The 25,349-nt window shown below is 58.5% G+C and overlaps 2 protein-coding genes across 7 annotated transcripts in view; one reads left to right on the top strand and one right to left on the bottom strand.

The window, feature by feature from the left end:
- Window positions 1-675: 675 nt before the first annotated feature.
- On the bottom strand, window positions 676-4,773 carry SAMD10 (sterile alpha motif domain containing 10). Of its 4 annotated transcripts, XR_011379803.1 has the most exons (7): window positions 4,604-4,773; window positions 2,786-2,851; window positions 2,387-2,568; window positions 2,138-2,309; window positions 1,912-2,052; window positions 1,622-1,798; window positions 676-1,413 (listed from the first exon to the last, which is right to left on the bottom strand). XR_011379803.1 is itself a non-coding variant. In XM_051829097.2 (6 exons), exons 1-6 carry the CDS (start codon window positions 4,692-4,694, stop codon window positions 1,776-1,778), a joined length of 675 nt encoding a protein of 224 aa, XP_051685057.2. In that variant the 5' UTR covers window positions 4,695-4,773; the 3' UTR covers window positions 676-1,775. The 4 variants fall into 4 exon arrangements, 2 of the variants coding, with proteins under 2 accessions (XP_051685057.2, XP_051685058.2); XR_011379804.1 differs by lacking the exon at window positions 2,786-2,851 and having other exon boundaries at window positions 4,604-4,770; XM_051829097.2 differs by having other exon boundaries at window positions 676-1,798.
- Window positions 1,287-25,349, top strand: part of PRPF6 (pre-mRNA processing factor 6) — a 41,883-nt gene continuing 17,820 nt past the window's right edge. For 2 of the 3 annotated variants that reach the window (XM_070051571.1, XM_070051572.1), the window contains exons 1-9: window positions 1,287-1,627; window positions 7,363-7,531; window positions 8,742-8,860; window positions 12,826-12,904; window positions 15,363-15,539; window positions 15,621-15,776; window positions 20,413-20,507; window positions 20,895-21,051; window positions 21,507-21,669. In XM_070051571.1, coding sequence (XP_069907672.1) covers window positions 1,287-1,627; window positions 7,363-7,531; window positions 8,742-8,860; window positions 12,826-12,904; window positions 15,363-15,539; window positions 15,621-15,776; window positions 20,413-20,507; window positions 20,895-21,051; window positions 21,507-21,669 — 1,456 coding nt within the window. Of the gene's footprint in view, window positions 1,628-6,285; window positions 6,515-7,362; window positions 7,532-8,741; window positions 8,861-12,825; window positions 12,905-15,362; window positions 15,540-15,620; window positions 15,777-20,412; window positions 20,508-20,894; window positions 21,052-21,506; window positions 21,670-25,349 lie in introns of those variants that run through there. The other variant, XM_051829067.2, reaches the window with a different exon arrangement.

Genomic DNA, 25,349 nt, shown 5'->3' with positions numbered 1-25,349 from the left:
CGTCCACAGGCTTCTGCTGTGTGTGCTGCTGCATCTGCTGAGTTTCAGACGCCCCAGGAAAGCTCATGGACCTCTGCACCCCGTTGGACACTGCTGCGCGGGAGGTAGAGACAGGTGCATAGCCCTCTCTCAGGCCCTCTGCTTCAGCACCCCCTGCCCAGCCTGGGGGCAGAACTCAGGTTCACCAGGACCTCGGGGGAGGGGCTGGCCTGGGTCCCCTGGGGCGAGACTTCATTGCCAGTGCCTGCCCAGGGCTGGCGAATGAACGGCCCGGTGCCCTCGTGTGCCTGGGTGGCCATACCGTGAGGCTGGGGTGTTGTGTCCCGACCCTGCCCTGTGTGGGAGGCTGGAGCCCCGACCCTACAGGGGAGGCCTTCTTTGGAGGAGGGTTGCACACAGAGTCCCTGCCTGGGGAGATGAGAGGGAGCCAGGGCCAACAGGCAGGCACCAGAAACCCGAAGGGGCTTGGAGGCCCCACTGGGGTTGGCCTCTGGCCTCAGAGAAGGCAAAGGCCCCATCCCGGGACAGCAGCCCCAGGACCCCCCGTGGGGCGCCCCGGCTGTGGCCTCCGCCTTGGGGGAGGCCTCTTCAGAACGCAGCTCCACTGCCCCCTGGTGGCGCGGCCTGCAGGCAGCCAGGCATGCCGCCCCCCCCCCCCACACCCAGTGCAGCAGGCACTTGAGAACCACGTTTATTTGTTTGTTTTTTTCTTCTCTTTGTCAGAGTATAAAAAAGTGAACGCAAGACAAGACAAGACAGGGGCACGGGGTGGGCAAGACAGAGGCAGGAGGATGGGTGGCGGCAGGAAGGGCTCCCTGGGGAAAGACCTATAGCACAGGGTGGTCGGGGACAGGGACACGGGCAGCTGGGGGTCATGGCACAGGACGGAGGTGCCAGGCCAGTTTTCCGAATGCCACTCGGGACCTGCGGCTGCGATGACCAACCTCGCACCCAAGGCCGGCTCAGGGCACACAGAGGGGCTGGGCTCAGCCTCATCTGTCCCTGAGAGAGCCCGGGGGGGGGGGGAGTGGGAGAGGGCTGCCCTGCACCCAGGGAGGGGATGCTCTGGCGTCTGTGGGCAGATGTGGGGCCGAGGCCCTTGGGACAGCCTCTCCTGTGAATCCAGATCTTCCCGGGAGAGTGACAACGGAAAATGTCTGTGCCACTGACCCGGGCAGAAGATGCTGGATCGCAATAGTCCCCCAGGCACCGGCTGAGGAGCAGCACTGAGCCCAGGCCCCTGCGTGAGGTCACCTCATTGGGTGGCTTCGTCTTCACGGGTGTGGATGCCCCCTGGCCTCAGTTCTCACGGACTCGGAGCAGGGAGCCAGCTTCAGCATGCGCTGGGTGTGGCAGCCAGCCGCTGGGTTCTGATGACCATTCCTCTGGGCCGTGAGTTGGGCCTGCCGGGCCCTGGCAGGGACAGGAGGGGCACCGAGCTAGGAGGGCTGAGGAGTTCATCCCAGCTGGGTGGCAGACGGGTCAGTGCTGTGACGCTGCAGGCACCTGGCCATCTCTGGCTCGAGAGAGCTGCTGCACACGCGGCCAGCAGCACGTGCTCTGGTCCCAGGAGGAAGGGCGCCCAACCCCGATGCGGCGTGGAGTGCCCACCCAGAAGCACCTGGAGGTGAGCGTCCTGGTCCCGCCTGTCCACAGAACTGGGCTCTGCTGCCCAGGCGTCCACAGGGTCCGGGAGCTGAGCCGCCAGCACCATTTCGTCCCTGGCCACGGGCTCCAGTCACAGTGCTGGTCTGGGGTTTGAGCCTCAGCAGCAGCTAGGACATGTTTCCGAAGGAAGCTGCGGGGTAGATGGGGGCGAATGGGGGTGGACCCTTCCCGGGCCCCTCCAGCCAGTCTCCTGAGATCCTTCAGAGACCCCTCCCAGCCCCGCCCCCAGCCTCTCCCACAGACCTTGGCTGAGCAGCTGCAGGCTCCGCCCCTCCTCGCGCACCTGCAGGTGCAGCACCTGCTGTAGCACCTCCTGCCTCTGGGCCTCCTGCGCCAGCCCCATGCGTTGCAGCTTCTCCGCATTCAGCCGCAGCAGTGCCCGGCCTGCAGGGAGAGGGGCGGACAAGCTGAGGCCCACAGGGACACTCGGGACTCACCCAGGGGCGCGGGAGGGCAGCAGCCGGCGTACCGGTGATGGCGTGTTGGGAGAAGGCCTCGACATAGACGAGGTAGTTGTGGGGACAGTGCTTCTTGAGCCACTTGCACACGTCCTGCTGAGTCCACAGCACCACGGGCCGCGTCAGGCCGCCCAGCGGGGGGCTGGTGTGGTACAGGCCGTAGTGGTCCGAGTACAGCTGGCCCTGCAGGGAGAGGAGGGTGGTGGGCGCAGTGAGGGTGGCGTAGTGGGCGCGGGGGGCGGGGGCGGGCGGCGGGGTACCTGGGGGGCCTCTGTGCCTGGCTGCTGCAGGAGCTTGATGGGTCTGCTGCCGCACGCCCTCTGGCTGCGGGGGTCGTGCCACGTGAGGCTGGTGCCCGGCGTTCGAGGCAGGTGGCAGGGGATGCTCTCGGCGGACACCGTGTGCTCCAGGACGGTCCGGCAGAAGCTGAAGTGGGCGGTGGCTGTGTGCGGGGGCCCTGGTCAGGCTCCTGAGAGGCAGCTCCCCTGTCGTGCCCGTCTCCTCCCCACCCCTGAGGGGAGTCACATCCCCAAGCCCCCCCCCCCCCGGCAGGAGTCCAGAGACTGGAGGCACCACGCCTCCTACCTGCAGAGGACCCACACTCCAGGGAGCCAGGCAAGGGGCGGCAGGGGCGGCAGGGGCAGCCTTGAGCTATACACCTTGCCTAGGGCTGGCCTCTGAGCCTCCCGCATGCAGCACAGGACCTGCATATGCACACACGGGACCTGGGCATACACACACAGGATTAGTGCACACACACACGAGACCCGTGTACACACACACATAGTACCTGTGCACACATACACATGGGACCAGAGCACACACACGGGACCTGGACACACACATACACACAGGATCAGTGTGCACACACACAAGACTTGCATGTACACACACGAGACCTGCACATACACACATGGCACCAGGGCACATAAACAGAACCTGTGCACACACACACAGGATCTTCATTCACATACATGGGATCTGGGCACACACACAAGGACCTGTGCACACACACTGGACCTACAGGCACTCACATGGGACCTGGGCACACACACAGGACCTGCAAACACACATATGGGACCCATGCACACACACACTGGACCTACAGGCACTCACATGGGACCTGTGTGCGTGTGTGCATACGTATGGGACCTGTGCACACACACATGGGACCTGCAGGCACACACACAGGACCTGTGCACACACACTGGACCTACAGGCACTCACATGGGACCTGTGCACACATACATGGGACCTGCAGGCACACACACAGGACCTGTGCACACACATGAGACCTATAGGCACGCATATGGGACCTGTGCACACACATAGGACCTGCAAACACACACACTGGATCTACATGCACACACACACAGGACCTGTGCACACACACACAGGACCTGTGTGCACACACACGGGACCTGCAGGCACACACATGGGACCCACATGCACACACACAGGACTTGCAGACACACATATGGGACCTGTGCATACACAGGACGCACACACACACAGGACCTGCAGACACACATATGGGATCTGTGCACACACATGGGACCTGTGCACACACATGGGACCTGGGCACACACAAGGGACCCACACACACACACACACACACAGGACCTGCCTTTGCAGAGGGCAGGCCCTGCCTGCTGGGCAGCCTTTGCAGGGAGACGGTCCCACTGAAGTCGCCCTGGCCCGAAACACTGTGTCCACAGCCCTGCCCCATGTCCCTCCTGACGGCCTGCCCTGGCAAATCCTCCCGCACCACAAGCTGGGCCCAGGACAGCACCTGGTGCTTAGCACAGGGGTGCAGCCATTGCCCAGAGACCCCAGTGACGCCCCTTCCTCCCTGCTCCTTCAGCCTGTTTCCCGGTGCTGGTACCCCCGGGGCAGGCAGCGGCTCCGCGGACCCTCTCCCATCCCGGTGGGATCCCGGCTGCTGTCAGGTCGCGGTGCACAGGCGGCGCCCCGGGCCCCGCCCCCGACACAGCCGGCGGGTCCTGCGGCGGCCGGGCTGGCCCTGGTCTCGCGCTGAGCAATGGGGGAACCCTCGGTCTTGCACCCCGTAAGGCTCCGGCGACCCTGGGAACCTCAGAGGCCCAGACTTAAGGGTGTGGCCACTGCGGCCACCGAGGGAGCCCGGTGCGGCGGGGACCGGTTCCCAGGATCTCCGGGCGCTCGGCGCCGCGCCCCGGGAACCGCATCTGCCCGGAGCCGGCGGGGCCCGCCCATTTCCTGCCGGCACCCGGCGCGGGTTGATCCCTCCCCGCCTCAACGTCCCGTTCCAGGAGGGAGGGGCAGGGGAGCGGGGCTGCAGCCTGGGTACCTCCCGAAAGGTGACCCCGGTGCGGGACAGGCGCGGCCGGGCTCAGCCCACCCCACGCCGCGGAGGCCGGCCGCCCCCAGCGCAGCACAGAGGCCGTGGGGACACGCTCAGGCCAGGGGGCCCCCGCCCGCGCCCGCGTCCCGCTCACCGTCCACATCCCGGCGCTCCCCGAAGCCCGCGCGCACAGCCGCGGCGCGGCCTCGCGGGGGGCTTCGGTTGGCCCTCAGCTCGGCGAACATGGGGCCCGCGGCGCCGCCCGCGCACGCCCCTGGCCGCGCAGGCGGCCGGTGTGGCCGGCGGGGAGCGCGCGCCGCCCCGCCCCGCCCCGCCCGGCCGCCCCGCCGAGCCGGTTCGGCCCGCGAGTCTGCGCGGCGAGGCACCTGCCGCCGGCCCGAGCGCAGCGCGCTCCAGGCGCTCCGAGGTGGGGCGGCGCGCGCGGGGCCGCGTGTGCCTGGCGTGTGTGTTCTCGGGGCGCGAGTCGCCGCGCACCTGCCGGGGTCGCCCTCTCCGGGGGCTTTGACCGACCGGGGCCAGGCAGGGGGCCCCGGCCCCCTCGTCCCCGCTGATATAATCGGGTTTCTTAGGCCTCTCCCTCAGATGGGCACCTGCTTCCCAGAGAAGCCCGCGCGACCCTCCCCTGCCATCCCCCACTCCTGCTGGCCTGGAGGCAGCTCCCCTCGCCCTGCAGTCCCAGCGCGAGCCGTGGGGGAGCTGCGCTGGCAGGTGCAGGCTCGAGAACGCACAAGGGGCGAGAGAGGCTCGAGGAGGCCGAGGCCGTGGGGCAGCGGGGGCGCCTGCTCCAGGGTCCTGGCTGGAGGTGCTGGGGACCGGCACAGGGGTCTTTGGCCTGAGCTGTGAGGAAAACGAGGCTTGCGAGTGGCTGAGCTTTCTGCCTTGCCTGGGCCCTGTGGGGGCTGCAGAATCGCAGGTGCAGCACCCGGTCCTCCACCGGCCTGCGTGTCCTGGGAGGCAGTGGGGACCTCGAGTCACGGGGTCCCTGCCCCCGGGAGTGAGGCCTGCGTGGAGCTCCGGGCTGGCCCAGTGGGCAGGGGCGGCCTGATTCCAGCCCTGGCTACTCCCGCTTCCGATCCAGCTCCCTGCCAGTGCACTTGGGAGGCCGCAGAGGATGGCGCAAGTGCGGGGCCTCTGGCATCCACAAGGGAGACCCGGTGGAGCTCCCAGCTCCCGGCTTCAGCCCAGCGCAGCCCTGGTCCTCGTGGCCATTTGGGGCGCGCCTGGCAGCTCTGTCACTCCGCCTTTCAGAAAAACAAAGGAGTGCGTGCCCAGTGACAGGCCCCCCGCACGGCACCCGCGTCCGCCGCGCTCATTTCTGTCCTGAGATGATTGACGGAGGGCACAGGGCGAGAGATCTCCCACCCACCGATTCGCCCCCCAAACCGCTACCAGGGCTAGGTCCAGGCGAGGGCCAGCTCAGGCATCGTCGCCCGCCTTCCCCGGAGCCGTGGCAGGCAGCCGGGAGAGCAGTAGAGCCCCTGGGCCCGCAAGCGGCGCCCTGCGTGGGACCTGGGCGGCGGGACCAGTCAGCCCCCCGCGACACAACGCGGGACCCATCGGTCTTCGGCCACTGGCTCTCAGGAGCTGCGGACGCGGCGGCTCCAGCCCTCCCAGGAACGGCCAGGGTGCCGCCGGGGCGTGCGGGGTTGCAGTCCGCCGGCGCCCAGGTCCACACGCGCGCGGCTCGGCCCGCACGGGGAGGTTCCGGGAGCGCCACCGAGCGCGCGGGAGGGCGCGGCCCCGCCGCTCCACCAGGGGGCGCTCCGGCTCCCTTGCCCGGCGGGCCGGAAGTGGGCGGTACCCGCTCCGCAGCTTCCGCCCGGGAGCCCGGGGTGGGCGGAGCCTCGGGCGGACTGCGCGCTCTGCTTCCGGGGCGCGGGTGACGCGACGCCTGCGACCCTTCGCGACGACAGCGCTGTGGCGGGCTCGTCTCGGAGGCTCAGGCTGCGGCTTCGCGTCTTCTCCTCACCGCCATGAACAAGAAGAAGAAGCCGTTCCTGGGCATGCCCGCCCCGCTCGGCTACGTGCCGGGGCTGGGCCGGGGGTGAGGCCTGCGGCCGGGCCGGGGGCGGAGAGGCCGGGGCTGGACTGGGACTGGGCGAGAGGAGGGCTTCGGCCGGCGGGGACGAACGGGGAGCGGGTCCCCGTGGGGCTGGTGCCTGCGCCTGAAGGGAGGTGACCGCCGTGAACGGCCGCCCACTCCTGTGTTGTTGGTGCTTGGGGAGGGCGTGGGGACGTGCGGGGTGGGAGGAGCAGGGCGGAGCCGCGGGACCCCCGGGACCCTGGGACGCTCCGGGGGCCGGGGAGATGCGGCAGGGCAGGGGGCGGGCTGGGGCGTGCGGGCGGTGCCGCAGGGGGGACGCGGGAGCCTCGCGTGCCAGGGCTGGGGAGCTGGGGACACTGGAGCGTGCGCTGGGCGCGGGCCGGCCTCAGGAGACGGCTTGGGGTCGGCCTGGGAAAGGCAGTGGAAGAAGTGTGTGGGCCCCCGCCAGCCGGGTGGGAGACCCGGAGGAGGCCCCCGGCCGCTGCAGCCGTCTGGGGAGTGAGCCAGCGGATGGAAGCTGTCTCCGTCTTCCTCGCTCTCTGTAACTCTGCCTTTCAAGTAAATAAATAAAAGAAGGGCTGCCCTGCTCAGAGCCGCGTCGGCAGGAGTTGCAGGCGGTTACCGGCGGTGGTGGGTGTCGCGGCCTGGGGAGGAGCGGTGCCTGCCCTGGTGCTGGGTTCACAGCCTGGGCAGCTGCCGGTTGCACCCAGAGAGGGGCCTGGCTGGGCCAGGCTGGGTCTGTGGGCCTGCGTGGCTGTGGAGCGGAGAAGCCTGGGTGGAGACCTGGGCGCTGGGGGCTTCCAGGGGCAGGTGCAGGAGCCGGCTGACGGCGCCTTGGTCTGCCGCAGGGCTACCGGCTTCACCACCCGGTCGGACATCGGACCTGCCCGGGACGCCAACGACCCCGTGGACGATCGCCATGCACCCCCCGGCAAGAGGACCGTTGGGGACCAGATGAAGAAGAACCAGGCTGCCGACGATGACGACGAGGACCTGAACGACACCAACTACGACGAGGTGCGTGTGCGGCCGGGCGGTCTGCGGGTCCCCAGCCGCCCACAGACGTCTTCGGTGTGGCGTGGGGAGGGAAGCGCCTTTGGAAGGCGCATCCTCGCCCAGGGTCTTCGCGCCCTGTCGCTTTGGCGCGGTGCCTCGCAGCAGGGCAGTCTGACAGGTGACGCCTGTCCCCTGAGGAGACTCGAGGAGAATTAGTTTTGTTATTGGCGAGGGAAGTGGGCGGTGGCTGGTTGCCTGTGACAGTTGTCCCACTTACGCTGGGTGTGGGGGTTGGGCCTTTTACTGCTTTAATAAAATAAAAAGTTAAGCAATGAATTTTAATTTTGAAATAAATAAGCTTGCATGAAGTTGGAAAAATAATACCAAAAACAGTTCAAGAAAAAAGATTCCTATGTTCCTGTATACTCTTCACGAAGCTTTCCCCATCTTTTTTTTTTTTTTCCTTAGATTTTATTTACGTATTTGAGAGGCAGAGTTACAAAAAAAGGGAGAAACACAGAGAGAGCTCTTCTATCCTGGTTCATGCCCCAAATGGCCACAGCGGCTGGAGCTGGGCCAATCTGAAGCCAGGAGCTTCTTCCAGGTCTCCCACGCAGGGGCAGGGGCCCAAGGACTTGGGCCATCTTCTGCTTTGCAAGGCCTTAGCAGGGAGCTGGATCGGAAGTGGGGCAGCCAGGACACAAACCGGCGTCCACATGGGGTGCTGGTGCCACAGGCGGAGGCTTAGCCGAGTACACCCCAGCGCTCATCTTTCTGACCTTGCGACACTTACCAAAACCTGGAAATTAACGGTGACACGTTGTTATTGTCCATGTGATTGATTGGATTGAGAGCAGGCTGGTGGTTCCGTTTGTTCACTCTGTCCACTGTGGGAGCCGGGACTCAGTCCAGGTGACGGCGCAGAGACGTGAGCGTCAGCGCTGCTTCCAGGGCCGCGGCGCTGAGGGTCACTGCCAGGTGTGCCGGCTCTGCAGGTGGCTGCCCCTGCTGGGCGTCACTCGTGACTGCTGATCTGGCTGGGGTTTCACCAGTGCTCCCATCAAGGAGGGCCTGGTCTGGGACCCTCGCTCTTTACCCTTCCAGGCTCTTCCAACCCGGGTGGCTGCTCTGTCTCAGGCCCCTGGCACCCTCCGGTTGGGTGTGTGCAGGAGCTCTGTGAGAGGGGTCCTGTGGGGGTGTGGCCCCTCTGAGTGTGCTGTTTGGTCCTCAGTTCAACGGCTATGCCGGCAGCCTCTTCTCCAGCGGGCCCTACGAGAAGGACGATGAGGAGGCGGACGCCATCTACGCAGCGCTGGACAAGAGGATGGACGAGAGGAGGAAGGAGAGAAGGTACCGGGCCGACGCTCACGCCGACACACACACACACACACTTCCTCTACTGGCTCAGGCTTGTAGAAAAGCTGCAGGAACCGTGGCAGCTGCTCCTCCCGGAGCTCTGTGGTGCGTGGCCACTACACGTGGATGTGTTGGGCCACGGGGGAGAGCGCACTGCTGGCTGTGCAGGGGTCAGCAGGACTTGGAGGCTTGCTTTGTGCGTCAGCATTGCCCCCTTTCAAGTGGATGCAGTGATGGGGACTAACTTGTGTGAAGTTGAACTTGGAAGTGGCTGGTGGTAGAGTGGGTTAGGGAGCTCAGGCCAGGCCGGCCCGCGAGCACGTGTCCTCGGCGTCCTGCTGCACACCAGGGGCCCTCTGCCAGGTGCTCGAGCTGTCCCTGCTCCGCCAGCCGGGGCTGCTGGCCGGCACGTCCCGGGAGGAAGCACAGTAAACTCTGCTGCTTTGCAAGCTGCTGACTTTTTTATTATAAAGAAAACACATTTACGTCATAGCATGATAGGAAACCAAGGTTGAGAATAGGAAAGAGTGTGACGTTTCTTCACAAGCTCAGAGAAGTAACAGTGGAGGGAGGGAGGGCGGGGAGGGAGGGGGAGGGAGGGACGATCAGTGTGTTCCTAGACTTGTATCTGCCAGGGGCCTGGGCACCCTCCACTTCTGATCCAGCTCCCTGCTGATGTCCCTGGGAAAGCAGTGGAAAATGGCCCAAGTCCTTAGGCCCCTGCACCCGTGTGGGAGACCCGGAAGAAGCTCCTGCCTCAGCCTGGCTCAGCGCCGGTTGTTGTGGCCCTTTGGGGAATGAACCACTGGATGGAAAATCTTGCTCTATCTCACTTTCTGTAACTCTTTCAAATAAATAAGTCTTTAAAAAAAACATTTCTTAAGAAAAAGAATTATATTTGCAAATCACATTGAATCTGTTAAAAACTAAAAATTAAAGAAGAAAAAGTAACAGTTAATCTCTTGGTTCATTTTCTTTTTTGTATTGCTGTTGATACGTACAATTTTTAAAAAAAGATTTATTTTATTTGAAAGGCAGAGAGACTAGAAAGAGGTCTTCCATCTGCTGGTTCACTCCCCAGATGGCTGCAACAGCCGGAGCTGGGCTGATGCAAAGCTGGGAGCCAGGCGCTCCACGCAGGTCTTCTATGTGGGTACAGGGGCCCAAGTACGTGAGCCGTCACCCACTGCCCTCCGTCTCTAGCAGGGGACTTGAACTGGTGCTGTGACATGGGGTGGGGGGCTTATAACTGGTAATTTTGTAACTTCCCCTAACATACATATATATGTATATATATGTATATGTATATAAAACTTCTAATTTTTTTCAAAATAACTTTAGGAGAATGAAGTTGAATTTTGTGGAGTTTTTGAAAACTTGTTTTTAAATCAGGGCGTGTGAATAGTAATTAGGTGTAAATGGTTTTGCATTCATTGATTTGATTCCAGTACTTTGACATTAATTCGTTTTAAACACAGTGACATGGACACATCTAGAAAGTCATAGTAAAAAGTGGTGGCTTTTTTTTTTTTTTTTTTTTTTTTTTTTTGACAGAGTGGACAGTGAGAGAGACAGAGAGAAAGGTCTTCCTTTGCCGTTGGTTCACCCTCCAATGGCCGCCGCGGCCAGCGCGCTGCGGCTGGCGCACCACGCTGATCTGATGGCAGGAGCCAGGTACTTCTCCTGGTCTCCCATGGGGTGCAGGGCCCAAGCGCTTGGGCCATCCTCCACTGCACTCCCTGGCCACAGCAGAGAGCTGGCCTGGAAGAGGGGCAACCGGGACAGAATCTGGCACCCTGACCGGGACTAGAGCCCGGTGTGCCGGTGCCGCTAGGCGGAGGATTAGCCTAGTGAGCCGTGGTGCCGGCCCAAAGTGGTGGCTTTTAAAACCCTTTTATCCTGGAGGCTTCCATGACAGAACAGCGGGAAGAAGGAACAGCAGTACACGCCGCAGTCCCCGTGCTACCTCACAGTTTGCACGTTGCTTCGCTGTGGTTGGGGCTGTGTTTCTGGCTGGGTCGAGGGCCCTGTAGAGGGCACCGGATGTGCTGCAGGGTGCGAGGACACAGTGCTTGTGGGGCCTGGCCTAGCGCCTGGTATCACTGCCCCATCACTGGCCCGAGCTCCCTGACCACACCACCACCCCCTGCAGGTCCACAGGCTCATTTGCCGTCTTCCATGGGCACAGTGGCTTTGCGACACTTCACAGCACTAAGCCCAGCCCCGTCACCCGACAGCCAGCGCTCAGGGCAGAGCACATCCAGGTCGCACCTCACGTCCACTGTGCACACGCATCATGGCGAATTCCCCCTTCTGCCTTTCACTTTCTTGTGACAGTGACGCTGATTAAAAAAAAAAAAAAAAGGTTTATGTATTTGAAAGGCAGAGTTACAGGGGAGGGACTGGGTGAGAGAGATCTTCCATCCCCCAGTGGCCACAGTGACCAGGGCTGGGCAAGGCTGAAGCCAGGAGCCAGGAGCTTCTGGGTCTCCCAGCAGGTGCAGGGGCCCTCGCGCCTGAGTCATCCTCTGGTGCTCTCCCAGGCCACAGCAGGGAGCAGGGTCTGGAGCAGAGCAGCTGGACTCGACCTGGTCCTGGATGTGGTGACTGCTGTGCTTGGACGTTGGGGCGCAGAAGTGACGCACATTCAGCAGCACTGCCCTTGAGGTACTGCACCTTGGGCTTTGCCTGGGCTGCTGCTAAGGGCCATGCTGGGCCACAGCAGTGGCCACAGCTCCCAGTGACCACGAGACAGGCAGCTGGTCAGCTCTGCTGGGGAGTAGGCTAGGTGTGTTAGATGTGTTTTCTTTTCTTCCTAAAAGATTTTCTCTAGTTGAGAGGTAGAGTTAGAGACAGAGAGAAAGGTCTTCTATCTGCTAATTCACTCCCCAAACGGCCATAATGGCCGGAACTGCGCTGATCCAAAGCCAGGAGCTTCTTCTGGGTCTCCCACACAGGTGCAGGGACCCAAGCACGTGGGCCATCTTCTACTGCTTTCCCAGGCCACAGCAGAGAGCTGGATTAGAAGAGGAGCAGCTGGGACATGAACCTGTGCCCATTTGGGATGCTGGTGCCACGGGTAGAGGTTTAGCTCCCTACCCCACAGCAAATTTAATGATCTTAAATCTAAAAGTAAAACCAAAAAAGCACACACAAAAAAGCAAAAGAAAATTAACAGAACAACCCAACCCAATATGTCAAGGTAGTTATGAGGGGAGCCTGAAGATTTATCTTACATGGAGTTACAATGCGTTTCAGCTGCTCAGAATATGGGGTTGCTGTTTTTGGCGAATGGAAACATACGGCAAAGCAACTTTGATTTTACAGTGGACATGGGGTATTTTTTTTTTTTTCTTGTTTCAAAGACAAGAGGAGACCAGTGGAGAGACAGTTTGCTGCCCACCACTGGTCCACTCCTGGTACTGCATTGAGCCCGAGCTGAAAAGCCAGGAGCTGCGTCCAGGTCCGCCGTGTTTGTGACAGGAATCTATAACCACGTGAGCCGTCGCCACTGCCTCCCAGGGCTTCCCTTGGCAGGAAGCCGGAGTCCAGGTCTGGAGCTGGGCATTGGACCCGGGTGTCTTCACGTGTGTCTCACTGCCAGGCCAGACATCACCCTATTTCATTTTACTTATTTTATTTTTACTTATTTGAAAGGTAGAGTTGGAAGAAGAGGAGAGAGAGGGAGAGATTTCCATCCACTGGTTCAGTCCCCAAATGGCCAAAGCCAGGAGCTTCATCTGGGTTTCCCACGTGGGTGCAGGGGCCCAAACACTTGGGCTGTCTTCCACTTCTTTTCCCAGGCTCATTAGCAGGGAGCTGGATCAGAAGTGGAGCAGCCAGGACTTGAACCAGCGTCCATATGGGATCTGGCATCGCCGGCGGCGGCTGTACCCACTGTGCTATAGTGCTGGCCCGCTGTCTGTATTTCTAATGCATGCACGTGTTTTATTTTCTAGGGAGCAGAGAGAAAAAGAAGAAATTGAGAAGTACCGTATGGAGCGCCCCAAAATCCAACAACAATTCTCAGATCTCAAAGTAAGCAGATGGGGTGGCCATTCTTGGGCATGTAAGCAGTTAGCATGGCCGGGCTGCCCAGCCCGCCTGTGGTTCCATGTGTGTGTGTAAAAATACTTTTCCACCCCTGACACAACACACGGGGGAACATGGGAGCTGGTGTGGTGTGGCGACGCCAGCATCCCATAGTGGAACACTGGTTCCAGTCCTGGCTGCTCCACTTCCCATCACCTCCCTTGCTTGGTCCCTGTCACCACATGGGAGGCACCAAGGGGTCTCCAGGCTCCTGGCTTCCACCTGGCCCAGTCCTGGCCACTGTGACCATTTGGGGAGTGAAGCAGTGGGTAGGAGGTTTCTCTGTCAAAGAAATCTTTTTTTTTTAACTTGAAGTTTATGTGGTTTTTTAGCACTACCAGAATTCTCACATAGTTTTTTATTAGTTTTATTAGTTTATTTATTTGGAAGGCAGAGTTAGAGAGAGAGAGCAGTCTTCCATCTGCTGATTCACTCCCCAAATGACTGCAGTGGCCAGGGCTGCTCCATAGCCTGAACGCCACCCGGGTTTCCTGTGCAGGTGCAGGTGCCCAAGCACTTGGGCCGTCTTCCACTGCTTTCCTAGGTGCATTAGCAGGGAGCTGGATCGGAAGTGAAGCAGCTGGGATTTGAGCTGGTGTGCACGTGGGGTGCCGTGGGGCGGTGGCCCCTGTGTAGACTGAGGCTGCAGCGGGCCTCTGACTCCGAGTTCATCCGTTCCATCTCTTCAGTTCATTCTCTTCTTCCACTTCCATGTCCCTTCGAGTTTGTCATTTTCTCACTTACTCTGCGGCCGTTCTTTCCAGGGGTGGGCAGATGGAGTATGCAGGTTCTCCCTTCAAGCAAGGGTCTGTTTCCAACAGTGGGCAGTGTGGGCTGTGCATCCTGCAGCCCCCAGTACTGCCTGGCTCCGATGCTGGGAGGCCCGAGTGAGGTGATGAGGTCTGGTGAGGAGCCAGGCGGACGTGAGGAAACCCCTGCACAGCACGCTCTGTAGCATTGTCCCAGCGTCCTGGGCATAGTTGACTGAGGTCTTGTTGAGCCTGAAACATGTTTAAATTCTTCCCCAGCCTCGTGCGTTCTCAGTTCCCTTCATAGGAGTTGTCTGTAAAGTGTTGCACCTCACACTGCTTCCAGAGGAGACAGCCTGCAGTGTTAGATGGCGTTGTCCCACGTATCTGTCCCCATACGGTTGTCTATGTGTTTATTAATCTACGTGTTTATCTCTGTATTTATTTATTTATGTGTTTATATATGTGTTTATGTGTTTGTTTTTAAAAACTCTTTGCACCCAAATTTTTTTTTTTAAAGATTTTTTATTTGAAAGGCAGAGTTACAGAGAGGCAGAGAGAGAGAGAGAGAGAGGTCTTCCATCCGCTGGTTCACTCCCCAACTGGCCGCAATTGCTGGAGCTGGGCCAATCCGAAGCCAGGAGCCAGGGGCTTCTTCTGGGTCTCCCATGCGGGTGCAGGGGCCCAAGGACTGGGTCATCTTCCACTGCTTTCCCAGACCATAGCAGAGAGCTGGATCGGAAGTGGAGCAGCTAGGACTCAAACTGGTGCCCATATAGCATGCCGGCACTATAGGCAGCAGCTTTACCCACTACGCCACAGTGCTGGCCCTTATCTATTTATTTATTAGTAAGGCACAGTTACAGAGAGGGAAAAATAGATCTTTTATCTGCTGGTTCATTGCTTAAGTGGTTGCAATGGCCAGGGCAAAGACATCTCGTGTCCCATGTGGGTGATAGGCTGAAGCACTTGGAACATCTTCCTCTGCTTTCCCAGGCGCATTGACAGGGAGCTGGATTGGAAATGGAGCAGCTGGGACTTGAATCAGTGCCCATATGGGATGCTGACCTCAAAGGTGGTGGCTTAGCCCACTGTGCATTGGGGAGGCAGAGAGAGAGACAGAGACAGAGACAGAGAGAGACAGAGCATTGGGGAGGCAGAGAGAGAGACAGGCCAGAGTCCCCGTCCTCTAGTTCGTTCCCCAGTGCCTACAGCAGCCAAGACGGGGTTTGAAGCTGGGAGTCAGAAAATCAATCCAGGTCTCTCCTGTGGGTTGCAGGGATGCAACTACTTGAGCCATCCCCACTGCCTCCCAGGGTCTACCTTGGCAGGAAGCCGGAGTTGGGAGCCAGAGCTGGGAACGAACCCGGGAACAACTCCAGGCACTCTGACTGGGACTTGGCATCTTAACGCAAGGCCAGATGCCGTCCCTGACGGGTTGATCATCAGTAGGTAGTAGGTCAGTTCTGAGTGGAGCAGAGCGCCGTTTCTGCATCGGTTGGCTTTGTTGTTTTGTCACTGAATTTCATACAGCACCGTGGCGCTGACCATGAACCTTGTAACAGGTGCTGATCTGGGGCTGAGGGAGGGAGCACAGTCTTGTCTGTGCCTTGGGGCTCTGCAGCGGATTCATGTTTTGGGGGCTGGCTCTGCAGAGGAAGTTGGCAGAAGTCACGGAAGAAGAGTGGCTGAGCATCCCTGAGGTTGGCGATGCCAGGAACAAGCGACAGCGGAGCCCGCGCTACGAGAAGCTGACCCCCGTCCCCGACAGTTTCTTTGCCAAACATTTACAGACTGGAGAGAGCCACACCTCAGTGGATCCTCGACAAACTGTGAGTGTCCACCAGGGCGCAGGGTGCTGGGCTAAGTGCTCCTGCATTTGGTGCTGTGACTGAGCCACCCTTTTCCCACAGCAATTCGGAGGTCTTAACACACCCTACCCAGGGGGGCTGAACACCCCATACCCAGGGGGCATGACACCGGGGCTCATGACACCTGGCACAGGAGAGCTGGACATGAGGAAGATTGGCCAGGCCCGGAACACCCTGATGGACATGAGGCTCAGCCAGGTGAGGGTTGCATGCTCTGTTTTCTTACACCTGCTGCTGAAAGATTTCTGTTTTCTTGTTAGGGAACTAACATGTTTGTTTTAAAAAAGCTGACAAACCCAGAGCAGAAAGGTGAGGGATTATTCTTTGCTGATGCTTTGTCATGAGGTGAGCAGGCCTTTGGTGATGTAAGGTTCTGTGTCCCGTTAAGAAGAATGGTTGGGCGTCCATGCAGGTAAGTCCTTGTTTCCCCCAACAGGGGCCCGGGTGCTGCAGGCCAGGGACCAGCCCCGCCACTTGCCTGCCTTCGCTTGGGGGCCTGGGCTCTGCTGCAGCTGAGGGAGCCACGGGGACCCTGTGGGTCGTGTGCTAGGTCTGCCCTCTGCACGTGAATGCTAAGTGGGAGGATTCGCTTCCTGCTCCTGGGAGTGGCCTGAGGCCTGTAGGGAGCAGACCCTGTGCTCTGGAGATCGGCTGCTCCAAGCCCTGTTGCTTTTGATGTTGACCTCTGGAGTCATGAAGGAAAATGTTTTCAAAGTTGTTTATTTAGAAAGTAAGGACTTCACGAAGCAGAAAAGGCTGCAGTCCAGAGAGCCGGCCCCGGGAAGAGCACACCTGCAGGCCAGTGGCCGGGCATGTGTGCGGGAAGCTCTCTGCCAGGGCATGATGGCCTGCTGAGTGGAGGCTTCGTGTACATTTTCCTAATTCTCTGTTCATTTAATGAGGCTTCGTGTACATTTTTCTAATTCTCTATTCATTTAATTTTTTTAAATATTTATTTATTTTATTTGAAAGAGTTATACAGAGAGAGGAGAGGCAGAGAGAGAGAAGTCTTCCATCCGATGGTTCAGTCCCCAATTGGCCGCAGTGGCCAGAGCTGTGCCTATCTGAAGCCAGGAGCCAGGAGCTTCTTCTGGGTCCCCCACGTGGGTGTAGGAGCCCAAGGACTTGGGCCATCTTCCACTGCTTTCCTAGACCATAGCAGAGTGCTGGATTGGAATTGGAACAGCCGGGTCTTGAACCGGCACCCATATGGGATGCTGGCGCTTTAGGCCAGGGTGTTAGCCCACTGCACTGCAGCGCCAGCCCCTATTCATTTAATTTTATTTGAAAGGCAGAGAGAGGACTTCCATTTACTGAATCACTCTTGAAATGCCCACAACAGTCAGGGCTGTTCCAGGTTGCAGCCAGGAGTCTGGAACCCAGTACAGGTCACCCATTTGGATGGCAGGAACCAGAGTACTTGGGCCATCACCTGCTGTCTCCCAGAGTGCACATCAGCCAGAAGCTGGGCCTGGAAGTGGACCTGAGACTTGAACCCAGGCCTTCTGATAAGGGCTGTAGGCATCCCAAGTAGGGTATTAACCTGTCCCTCTAGGTGTTTGTAAGGGAATTTCACACGACTGGAAATAGAGAAAATAGAATGAACACACAGCCATTACCTTTCTAGCAGTGGGAAACTTAAATTTCACTTGATCGTTTACTGTACCTTGTTTTTTAAAATAATTTATAATTTCTGAGAGTTGTTTGCTCTTTATTTTGGATTTCTTATTTATTTGACAGAATTACAGAGGCAGAGAGAGTGAGCGAGCGAGGTCTTCCATCAGATGATCGACCCCCCAGATGGCCACTATTGCCGAGGCTGGGCCAGACCAAAGCCAGGAGCCAGGAGCTCCGTCCACATCTCCCACATGGGTGCAAGGGCCCAAGCACTGGGGCTGGGTTCCCTGCCTCCGAGCTGCACTACAGTCAGCTAGATTGGAAGTGGAGCAGCGGGGACTCGAACTGGTGCCCATATGGGATGCTGGCATCGCAGGCGGCAGCTTAACCCACAGCGCCACAGCACCGTTCCCTGTGATTTTTTTTTTCCGGAGGCCTTTGTTGAACACCTTACTTTGTTTTCATTTTTTTTTTTTAAAGGATTTATTTATTTATTTAAAAGGGAGAGTTATAGAGAGAGAGGGGAGGTGCCTTCCATCCGCTGGTTCACTCCCCATGTGGCTGCAGTGGCCAGAGCCATGCCAATCTGAAGCCAGGAGCCAGGAGCTTCCTGCAGGTTTTCCCACATGGGTGCAGGGGCCCAAAGACTTGGGCCATCTTCTGCTGCTTCCCCAGGCCACAGCAGAGAGCTGGATCAGAGGCAGCCAGGATTCAAACCAGTGCCCATATGGGATGCTGGCACTGCTGCTGGTGGCCTTACCCGCTTCGCCACAGCGCTGGCCCCATGATTGTTTTTCATAAGCGAATTCTGTTTACTTCTGGATTTCAGGGTGGTAAATTCAAAATAAAGAAAAATACGTGTGATCATTCCAGTAGATGCGGGAAGGTACTTAGAATTCAGCACACAGGAGGCAGGCAGCTCTGGGGCAGTGACTGGCGGTGACCAGGAGGTCCCTGCTGGAGGCAGAGGGGGAGGTGATTTGTGTCAGGAAATGGCCTGAGGAGCCTGCAGTGAGGAGTGCGCTGGGTGGAAGCCCCAGCCCGTGAGGGCCCGGTAGGGGGCGCCAGAGCGTCTTCCCCACGATGCCGGGGATCCCTTCCTCAGCAGACAGTCTGTTAGCTGCCCGCCTCTCCAGAGGAGGAGGACGTGTCCACAGCAGGAAGTCCCGCTAAGGTCGGCTGCCATGGCGCTGTCACCAGCAAGCGCTGTCCGTGCTGGCTGCGAGTTCTGCCACCCTCCATTCACCGTGACGTGGGCGTCCACACATTCCACCGTGACGTGGAAACCCCAGCCGCAGCTTCCTGCCCTGAGTTCCCTTGAAAGACTTCTCATTGTTTTAACCAGACTGGATTTTATTCTTGTACAAATAAGACTTTTTAAAAAAGATTTATTTATTTATTTGAAAGAGTTACACAGAGATAAGGAGAGGCGCAGAGAGAGAAGTCTTCCATCCACTGGTTCACTCCCCAGATGGCTGCAATGGCTAGAGCTGTGCTGATCTGATGGCGGGAGCCAGGAGCTTCTTCCTGGTCTCCCATGCAGGTCCAGGGCCCAAGCACCTGGGCCATCCTCCACTGCACTCCCGGGCCACAGCAGAGAGCTGGCCTGGAAGAGGGGCAACCGGGACAGAATCCGGCGCTCCGACTGGGACTAGAACCCGGTGTGCCGGCGCCGCAAGGTGGAGGATTAGCCTATTGAGCCACAGTGCTGGCCAAACATGTGGCAATTTCATGTTTGTTCATTTTTTTAAAGTCAGGTAGAGAAAGAGCGGGAGCTCCCATCTGCTGGTTCACGTCCCAGATGCCCCCAGTGGCCTGGCCTGGGCCAGGTGGAAGCCAGGGGCTAGGTACAAAATCCAGCTCTCTGACAAGAGTGACAGGGACTCAGCTGCTCGAACCGCCTCCCAGACTTGGCACGGGCAGTGGACGCGGCTCTCCAGGCAAGGCGCTCTGCGACGTGGGGTGTGGGCCTCTGCACCACGTCACACCTGCGGTAGCCATGCACAGGCTCCAGTCTCCGTTTCTTGTCATCATTTGTTTTCTTTCCTGAAAGTGACCACCCTGTGGGCATATCGTGTGGCTTTCACTTGCGGGTCCCTCGTGGTCGCTGAGGCTGAGCAGCTTTCTCATGGACTTTCTGGCCATTTGTGTATCGCTGGAGACATGTCACGTCCTGTCTGTCTCTCAGTGGTTTGGTGGTGGTTATCGGGGCGGTGTGCAGACTCAGCCAGAGTAGGGCTGGACGTTGGCACAGCTTCTGTAGCAGCGCCACTTCCAGTCTCAGCTCCCGCTAATGCTCACCTCGGGAAGGAGTGGTACTCAAGTACTTGGGTGCTGCCACCCACAGGAGAGACCCAGACTCCATTCCGAGTCCTGGCTTGTGCCTGGCCCAGCCCAGCTGTTAGAGGAATCTGCAGAGTGAGCCAGCAGATGGGAGGTACCTGCCTCTAGTTGTCTTTCTCTGTTGCTTAGCATTTCAGGTACATGGAGATATGGATGTGAGTGACCTGGCTGTGACGTGGGTCAGCTTGTTGACCACCAGGGTTGGTGGGGCTGATGCAGCTGGGCAGGGGGTGCCCCTTCCACCCTCACCGCTGCGTCTGTGCCCTCCCAGGACTGAGTGCGCAGGTGAAGAAAACGACCTTTCCCAGTAGAGGAGAGCGGGGTTGTGGCAAGGGTGCGCCCCCTGCTGGACGCCCAGACACCCTCTGTCTGGCAGCACCTGGGTGTGAGGCTCCGCTCTGCTCCTGATTCCAGCTTCCTGCAAACGCAAACCCTGGAGCGGCTCAAGCAGTCGAGTCCTTGGCCCCCATGTGGGAACCTGGGCGGTGTTCCCGACCCCTGCCCTGCTCTGCCCTGCCTGACGTGGGCGTGAACCAGTAGCCAGAAGCACTCTGCCTCTCAGATACAAAATAAATTCATAAATAAGTAAGAATTTTTTAGTTAGTGAAATTATCAGTCGTTCAAGATTTCCAAGTTTTACTCAGACCCTTTTTTATGGCTAGATGGGTTTTTTCCTGAGACTTGAGGGTTTTATTCTTTAATATAAATCTTCTTCCCATGTAGAAGAATCTGTTTGCCGTCCTCACACGCTGGCGTCTGAGTTGAAGTTGTCTTGTTGACCGCATGGGCATGCAGGGTCGTGGGAGGGGCTTCTGGGGGCCGCTGGGCTGCTCCCTGCCATGTCCACTGACTCTCCGCTTGGCCTGTCTCACAGGTATCTGACTCGGTGAGTGGACAGACTGTAGTTGACCCCAAAGGGTACCTGACGGATTTAAATTCTATGATCCCAACCCACGGAGGGGACATCAAGTGAGTGCTTTGCCTTTGCCGGGTTGGGGCGGGAACTCTGGTTGTCCTTTTAGGATTGAATTTGGAAGATAGGCGACCTGTGACACGGGTGTTCTGACAGGTGTGTAGTGGAGCAGTCCCGTTTCCGTCTAAAGTGCACCTGTTGCCAGTTGTGTTCAGTGATTTTTCAGACCCAGAGGCAGAGCAGGGAGTTCCTGGCGTCCGTCCTGCAGCTGAGTGCTAGAAGTTGTTTGCAGGGCGTTAGACAGGCTTGGGGTGGTGCTGACCAGAGTTTTGAGTCTGGTGGAGTGGGTACATTGGCGCTGATGGCTACGATGAAGCAGGCACCTTCCTTGTGGGTCCTGAGGGCCCGTGGCAGTGTGGCCTGACCCCTGTGCAATTCTACAGTGATATCAAGAAGGCTCGACTGCTGCTCAAGTCTGTTCGGGAGACAAACCCTCACCACCCGCCAGCCTGGATCGCATCAGCCCGCCTGGAGGAAGTCACCGGGAAGCTGCAGGTGGCTCGAAACCTTATCATGAAGGGGACGGAGATGTGCCCCAAGGTGAGTGCCGTGCCGGGCAGCACGCCTGCTGCCGGAGACGGGACGAGTGCTCACGTGTGTCTGTGGGCCCTTCTGGTGTCCAGCTGGGCGGGTGTCCAGTCGGGAAGGTCACTTTCCTTATGGAGAGTGGAAAGGACTTGCTGTTCCTGGTGCATTGTCATGTGGAGCTTGATTTCGTGGCAGCCTTACTGGGAAGGAGTGCTGTTACCTCTCTGCCCCAGCTAACGCGAGAGCCCTGAAGACCAGGGTTGCCTCTCAGTGGACTGTGCCGGCACTTTGTTTTGGCGTGTCGGTTAGACAGACTCCAAGTGCTGTGTGTGTGCTTGTGCAGCTTGTGGTACTGCAGAGCGTGGAGGACACCCCGGCATCACAGGGAGCACTGGTGGGGCCCAGCTGCTGCCCTGCGGCTGCCGCCCCCTGAGCTCACCCTTCCTGCACTTTGCCTTTGCTTCCAGAGCGAAGACGTCTGGCTAGAAGCAGCCAGGCTGCAGCCCGGGGACACAGCCAAGGCCGTGGTGGCCCAAGCCGTGCGTCATCTCCCGCAGTCTGTCAGGATCTACATCAGAGCAGCAGAGCTGGAGACAGACATCCGCGCCAAGAAGCGAGTCCTTCGGAAGGGTGAGTCTCCCTTGGCGGGGCCCTACCAGGTGCTGCCCCCTCGGTCGCTGGCGCCCTGTGCCGGGAAAGCGTTTCTGCTTCTGGACTCCGGTGTCCAGTGAGGTCCGTAAGGAGCTGGTGATGGGCTCCAGGCTGCTTCCTGGCCTGGGCGTCTGCCCTCAGACCTTTTCTGGAGGGCCCCTGTGGAGGGCGGTGCCTGGCCCACTTGACACACATGGGGTTGAGACCCCCTCCTGCCTCCGGCCGGGCTGCATGACTCTGAGTGGGGCCGTCGCGGGTTCAGGCTGTCTGTCCTCATCTGAGATGAGGACGGTGGGTGCTGGAGGACCCAAGGAGGTCCCGGATGGCGTGTGCAGGGCCAGTGCCTGGCTGCAGAAGGTCCTCTGCAGGGGTGGGCCGCTTCCTCTGTCCAGAGCAGTGTGATGAGCCGTACCAGGGCTGCACACTGGACTTGTGCAGCAGTCAGACTGCCCATGTGCTCCCGCGAGGCAGCTGTGCCACTGGCCCGTGTGTCTGGAGTCACCCGATAGAGCTCTTGGATGGTTTGCTTACTTGTCATTCCTGCGGAACTTGTGACTTCACCAGGATGTGCACAGAACCGGAGCCGATGCTGGTCACGGCTTGTTCTGAATTTGTAGCTGGGTAGGATAAGGTAGACTTATAGACCCAAGGCGGGTTTCCCTGAGTGGTCTCCAGCTTTCATGTTCACATACGTGCATTTTAGTGAAGGATCAGGTAGAGGCATGTCACGTCAAGGTGGTGCTGGTCAGGACCAGGCGGGTGGGACTCAAAACCCTGAACTGATGCAGTTTCTTTCTGTTAGAGGCCAGGGGATGTCCGCTTGTGTCCCACATCCTCCGGTTCTCCCTGCCTGTATGTGTGAGCTCACCTGTGTGCATTGCGTGTGCTCCCATGTGTGCATTGCGTGTGCTCACCTGTGCATTGTGTGTGCTCCCATGTGTGCATTGTGTGTGCTCACCTGTGCATTGCATGTACTCACCTGTGCATTGCGTGTGCTCCCATGTGTGCATTGTGTGTGCTCACCTGTGCATTGCGTGTGCTCCCATGTGTGCATTGCGTGTGCTCACCTGTGCATTGCGTGTGCTCCCATGTGTGCATTGCGTGTGCTCACCTGTGCATTGCGTGTGCTCACCTGTGCATTGTGTGTGCTCCCATGTGTGCATTGCGTGTGCTCCCATGTGTGCATTGCGTGTGCTCCCATGTGTGCATGTGCTCTCATGTGTGTACTGTGTGCTTCCATGTGTGTGTGCTCACCTGTGTGCACTGCGTCTGCTCGCTCAGACCTGTCTGCTTTCTTGATTGCACCCCTGCTGCCCACTGACTGCTCAGAGCCAGACTCTCAAAGTGAGGCCAGGAGCAGGAGATTAGCAGCGCCATCTTGGTTTTAGAATTCAGTGAATTTGATGAAAAGTATGTTGAACTTTGCCTGATTACTGTTATCGTTTAGGGAAGCTCATCTGAATTCCCGCTGCCATTGGGTGGATGGCCATGAGTGTCTTGGTGGCCACTCCCGTTCCCTGCCAGATTGTCTGGGTTTGTTTCCAGCTGGCTTCACGTTTGGAGAGGAGGGGGTGCTCGCGGAGGGGCCTGCAGGGCGTGTGGAGGTGCCCTGGGCTTTGCAAGAATGGCCTCCTGGCCAGGCCCTTACTCAGCTGGGAGGCACCGGGCCTCACCCAGCTGGCCTTCAGTGGTTCCCCAGTCCTGGCCTGTCTTGCCAGGTGAGACACTTAAAAGGCACCACGTGAAGGGTCCGGTTTCTTTCTTTAAAAAAAAAAAAAAAAAAAAAAAAGATTTACTTATTTATTTGAAAGGCAGAATCACAGAGAGGCAGATGCAGAGAGAGAGAGGTCTTCTATCTGCTGGTTCACTCTCCAGATGGCTGCAGCAGTTGGAGCTGCACTGATTTGAAGCCAAGAGCTTCTTCCAGGGCTCCCACAGAGGTGCAGGGGCACAAATACTTGCGCCATCTTCTGCTGTTTTTCCAGGTACATTAGCAGGGAGCTGGATCAGAAGTGGAGCAGCCAAGACTCGAACTGGTGCCCATATGGGATGCTGGCGCTGCAGGCAACGCCAGCCCCTACACTTTACTTATTCATTTGAAAGGCAGTTAGAGAGAGAGGGAAAGATGCAGAGAGAGGGCCCAGTGCTGTGGCACAGTGGGTTAAAGCCCTGGTCTGCAGTGTCGACATCCCATATGGGCACTGGTTCGAGTCCCGGCTCCTCTTCCGATCCAGCTCTCTGCTGTGGCCTGGGAAAGCAGTAGAAGATGGCCCAAGTGCTTGGGCCCTTGCACTCGCATGGGAGACCTGGAAGAAGCTCCTGGTACCTGGCTTCAGATCAACACAGCTATGGCCAATGGCCATAGCAGCCAGGGCTGGGTCAGGCAGATGCCAAGAGGCTGGAGCTCTATCCAGGGCTCCCACATGGGTGCAGGGGCCCAAGCTCTTGGGCCATCTTCTACTGCCTTCCCAGGTGTGTTAGTAGGGACCTGGATCGGAAGCGAGGCAGCCGGGACTTGAGCCAGCGCTCTTATGGGATGCCGCTGTCACAGACAGTGGTTTCATGCCCTGCACCACAACCTCGGCCTTGATATTCGACCTTTGAATCGTTTAGTGTTGCTTGTTTTTAGCACCAGTGCTCTGTGACATGGACATGAGCCGGCTCCCTCCTGGGAGGTAGAATCATGGATGAGGGCACCGCACCCACCTTTGGGTGAAGTGGGTGACTTCAGGCTAATGATGGCGTTCACAGGTGTAAGGAGCAGTTAATGTATGCACCAACGCAGCCCCCAAACTTGAACAGTGCACAGCAGGAATAGGGCGGCATTCTGTGTCTTTGTTTCTGGACCACTTGGGTGGAAGTGAGGACTTCCCTCTGGTACTGCTATGCTCTGCATAAATAAATATTTTTGGGGGCCAGTGCTGTGGTGTAGAAGGTAAAGCTGCCATCTGCAGTGCCAGCATCCCACATGGGCAATGGTTTGAGTGCTTTCCGATCCAGCTCGCTGCTAATGTGCCTGGGAAAGCCGTGGAAGATGGCCGAGTGCCTGGGCCCCAGCACCTACATAGAAGACCCGGATGAAGCTCCTGGCTTTTAGCTTCAGCCTGGCCCTTGGCAGCCATTTGGGGAGTGAACCAGTGAGTGGAAGATCTCTCTACCTCTCCCTACCTCTCTGTAATTCAGTCTTTCAAATAAATAAATGTTTGAAAAATCATTTATTTGAAAGGCAGAGAGACAGGGCACTCTCCCATCTGCTGGTTCACTCCCCAAATGTCTGCAACAGCTGGGGCTTGGCCAGGCTGAAGCCAGGAGCTGCTGTGTGTGTGAGTGCTGGGTGTCTGTGTGTACACCTGGGTCTCCTGCGTGGGTGTTGGGCACCCAGTTACTTGAAGCATCACCTGTTGCCTCTCAGGCTGCACATTAGCAGGAGGTTGGAGTCGGCAGCAGAGCTGGGATTTGAACCCAGGGATTCTGATGTGCTATGGGGGTGTCCCAAGTGGCATCGAACTGCTTTGCTAAATGCCTGCCCTTGGTCAGGGTTCTGTACCTGGATGGAGATGCAGACATTTATTTCCAAAGGGGTGAATTCTCGGTGTTTTGCCTTTTCTTGCTGCCGTAGTTAACTTTTTATTCTTGGAAATGGGAACACTGAAGCGTGA

The sequence above is a fragment of the Oryctolagus cuniculus genome, chromosome 11 (assembly GCF_964237555.1).
Source record: "Oryctolagus cuniculus chromosome 11, mOryCun1.1, whole genome shotgun sequence".
In the NCBI taxonomy this organism is placed as follows: domain Eukaryota; kingdom Metazoa; phylum Chordata; class Mammalia; order Lagomorpha; family Leporidae; genus Oryctolagus; species Oryctolagus cuniculus.
The sequence above is the reverse complement of the archived record's forward strand: the minus strand, read 5'-3'. Positions and strand labels throughout refer to the sequence as shown.

Bases quoted from the DNA above. Each gene is read 5' to 3' on its own strand.
- SAMD10 (XM_051829097.2), bottom strand. From the start codon at position 4,694: ATGTTCGCCGAGCTGAGGGCCAACCGAAGCCCCCCGCGAGGCCGCGCC. The intron at 2,310-2,386 runs GTACCCCGCCGC...CTCTCCCTGCAG, and splicing joins CAGGCACAGAGGCCCCCCAG to GGCCAGCTGTACTCGGACCA. The intron at 1,799-1,911 runs GTCTGTGGGAGA...TCTACCCCGCAG, and splicing joins CCTGCAGCTGCTCAGCCAAG to CTTCCTTCGGAAACATGTCC.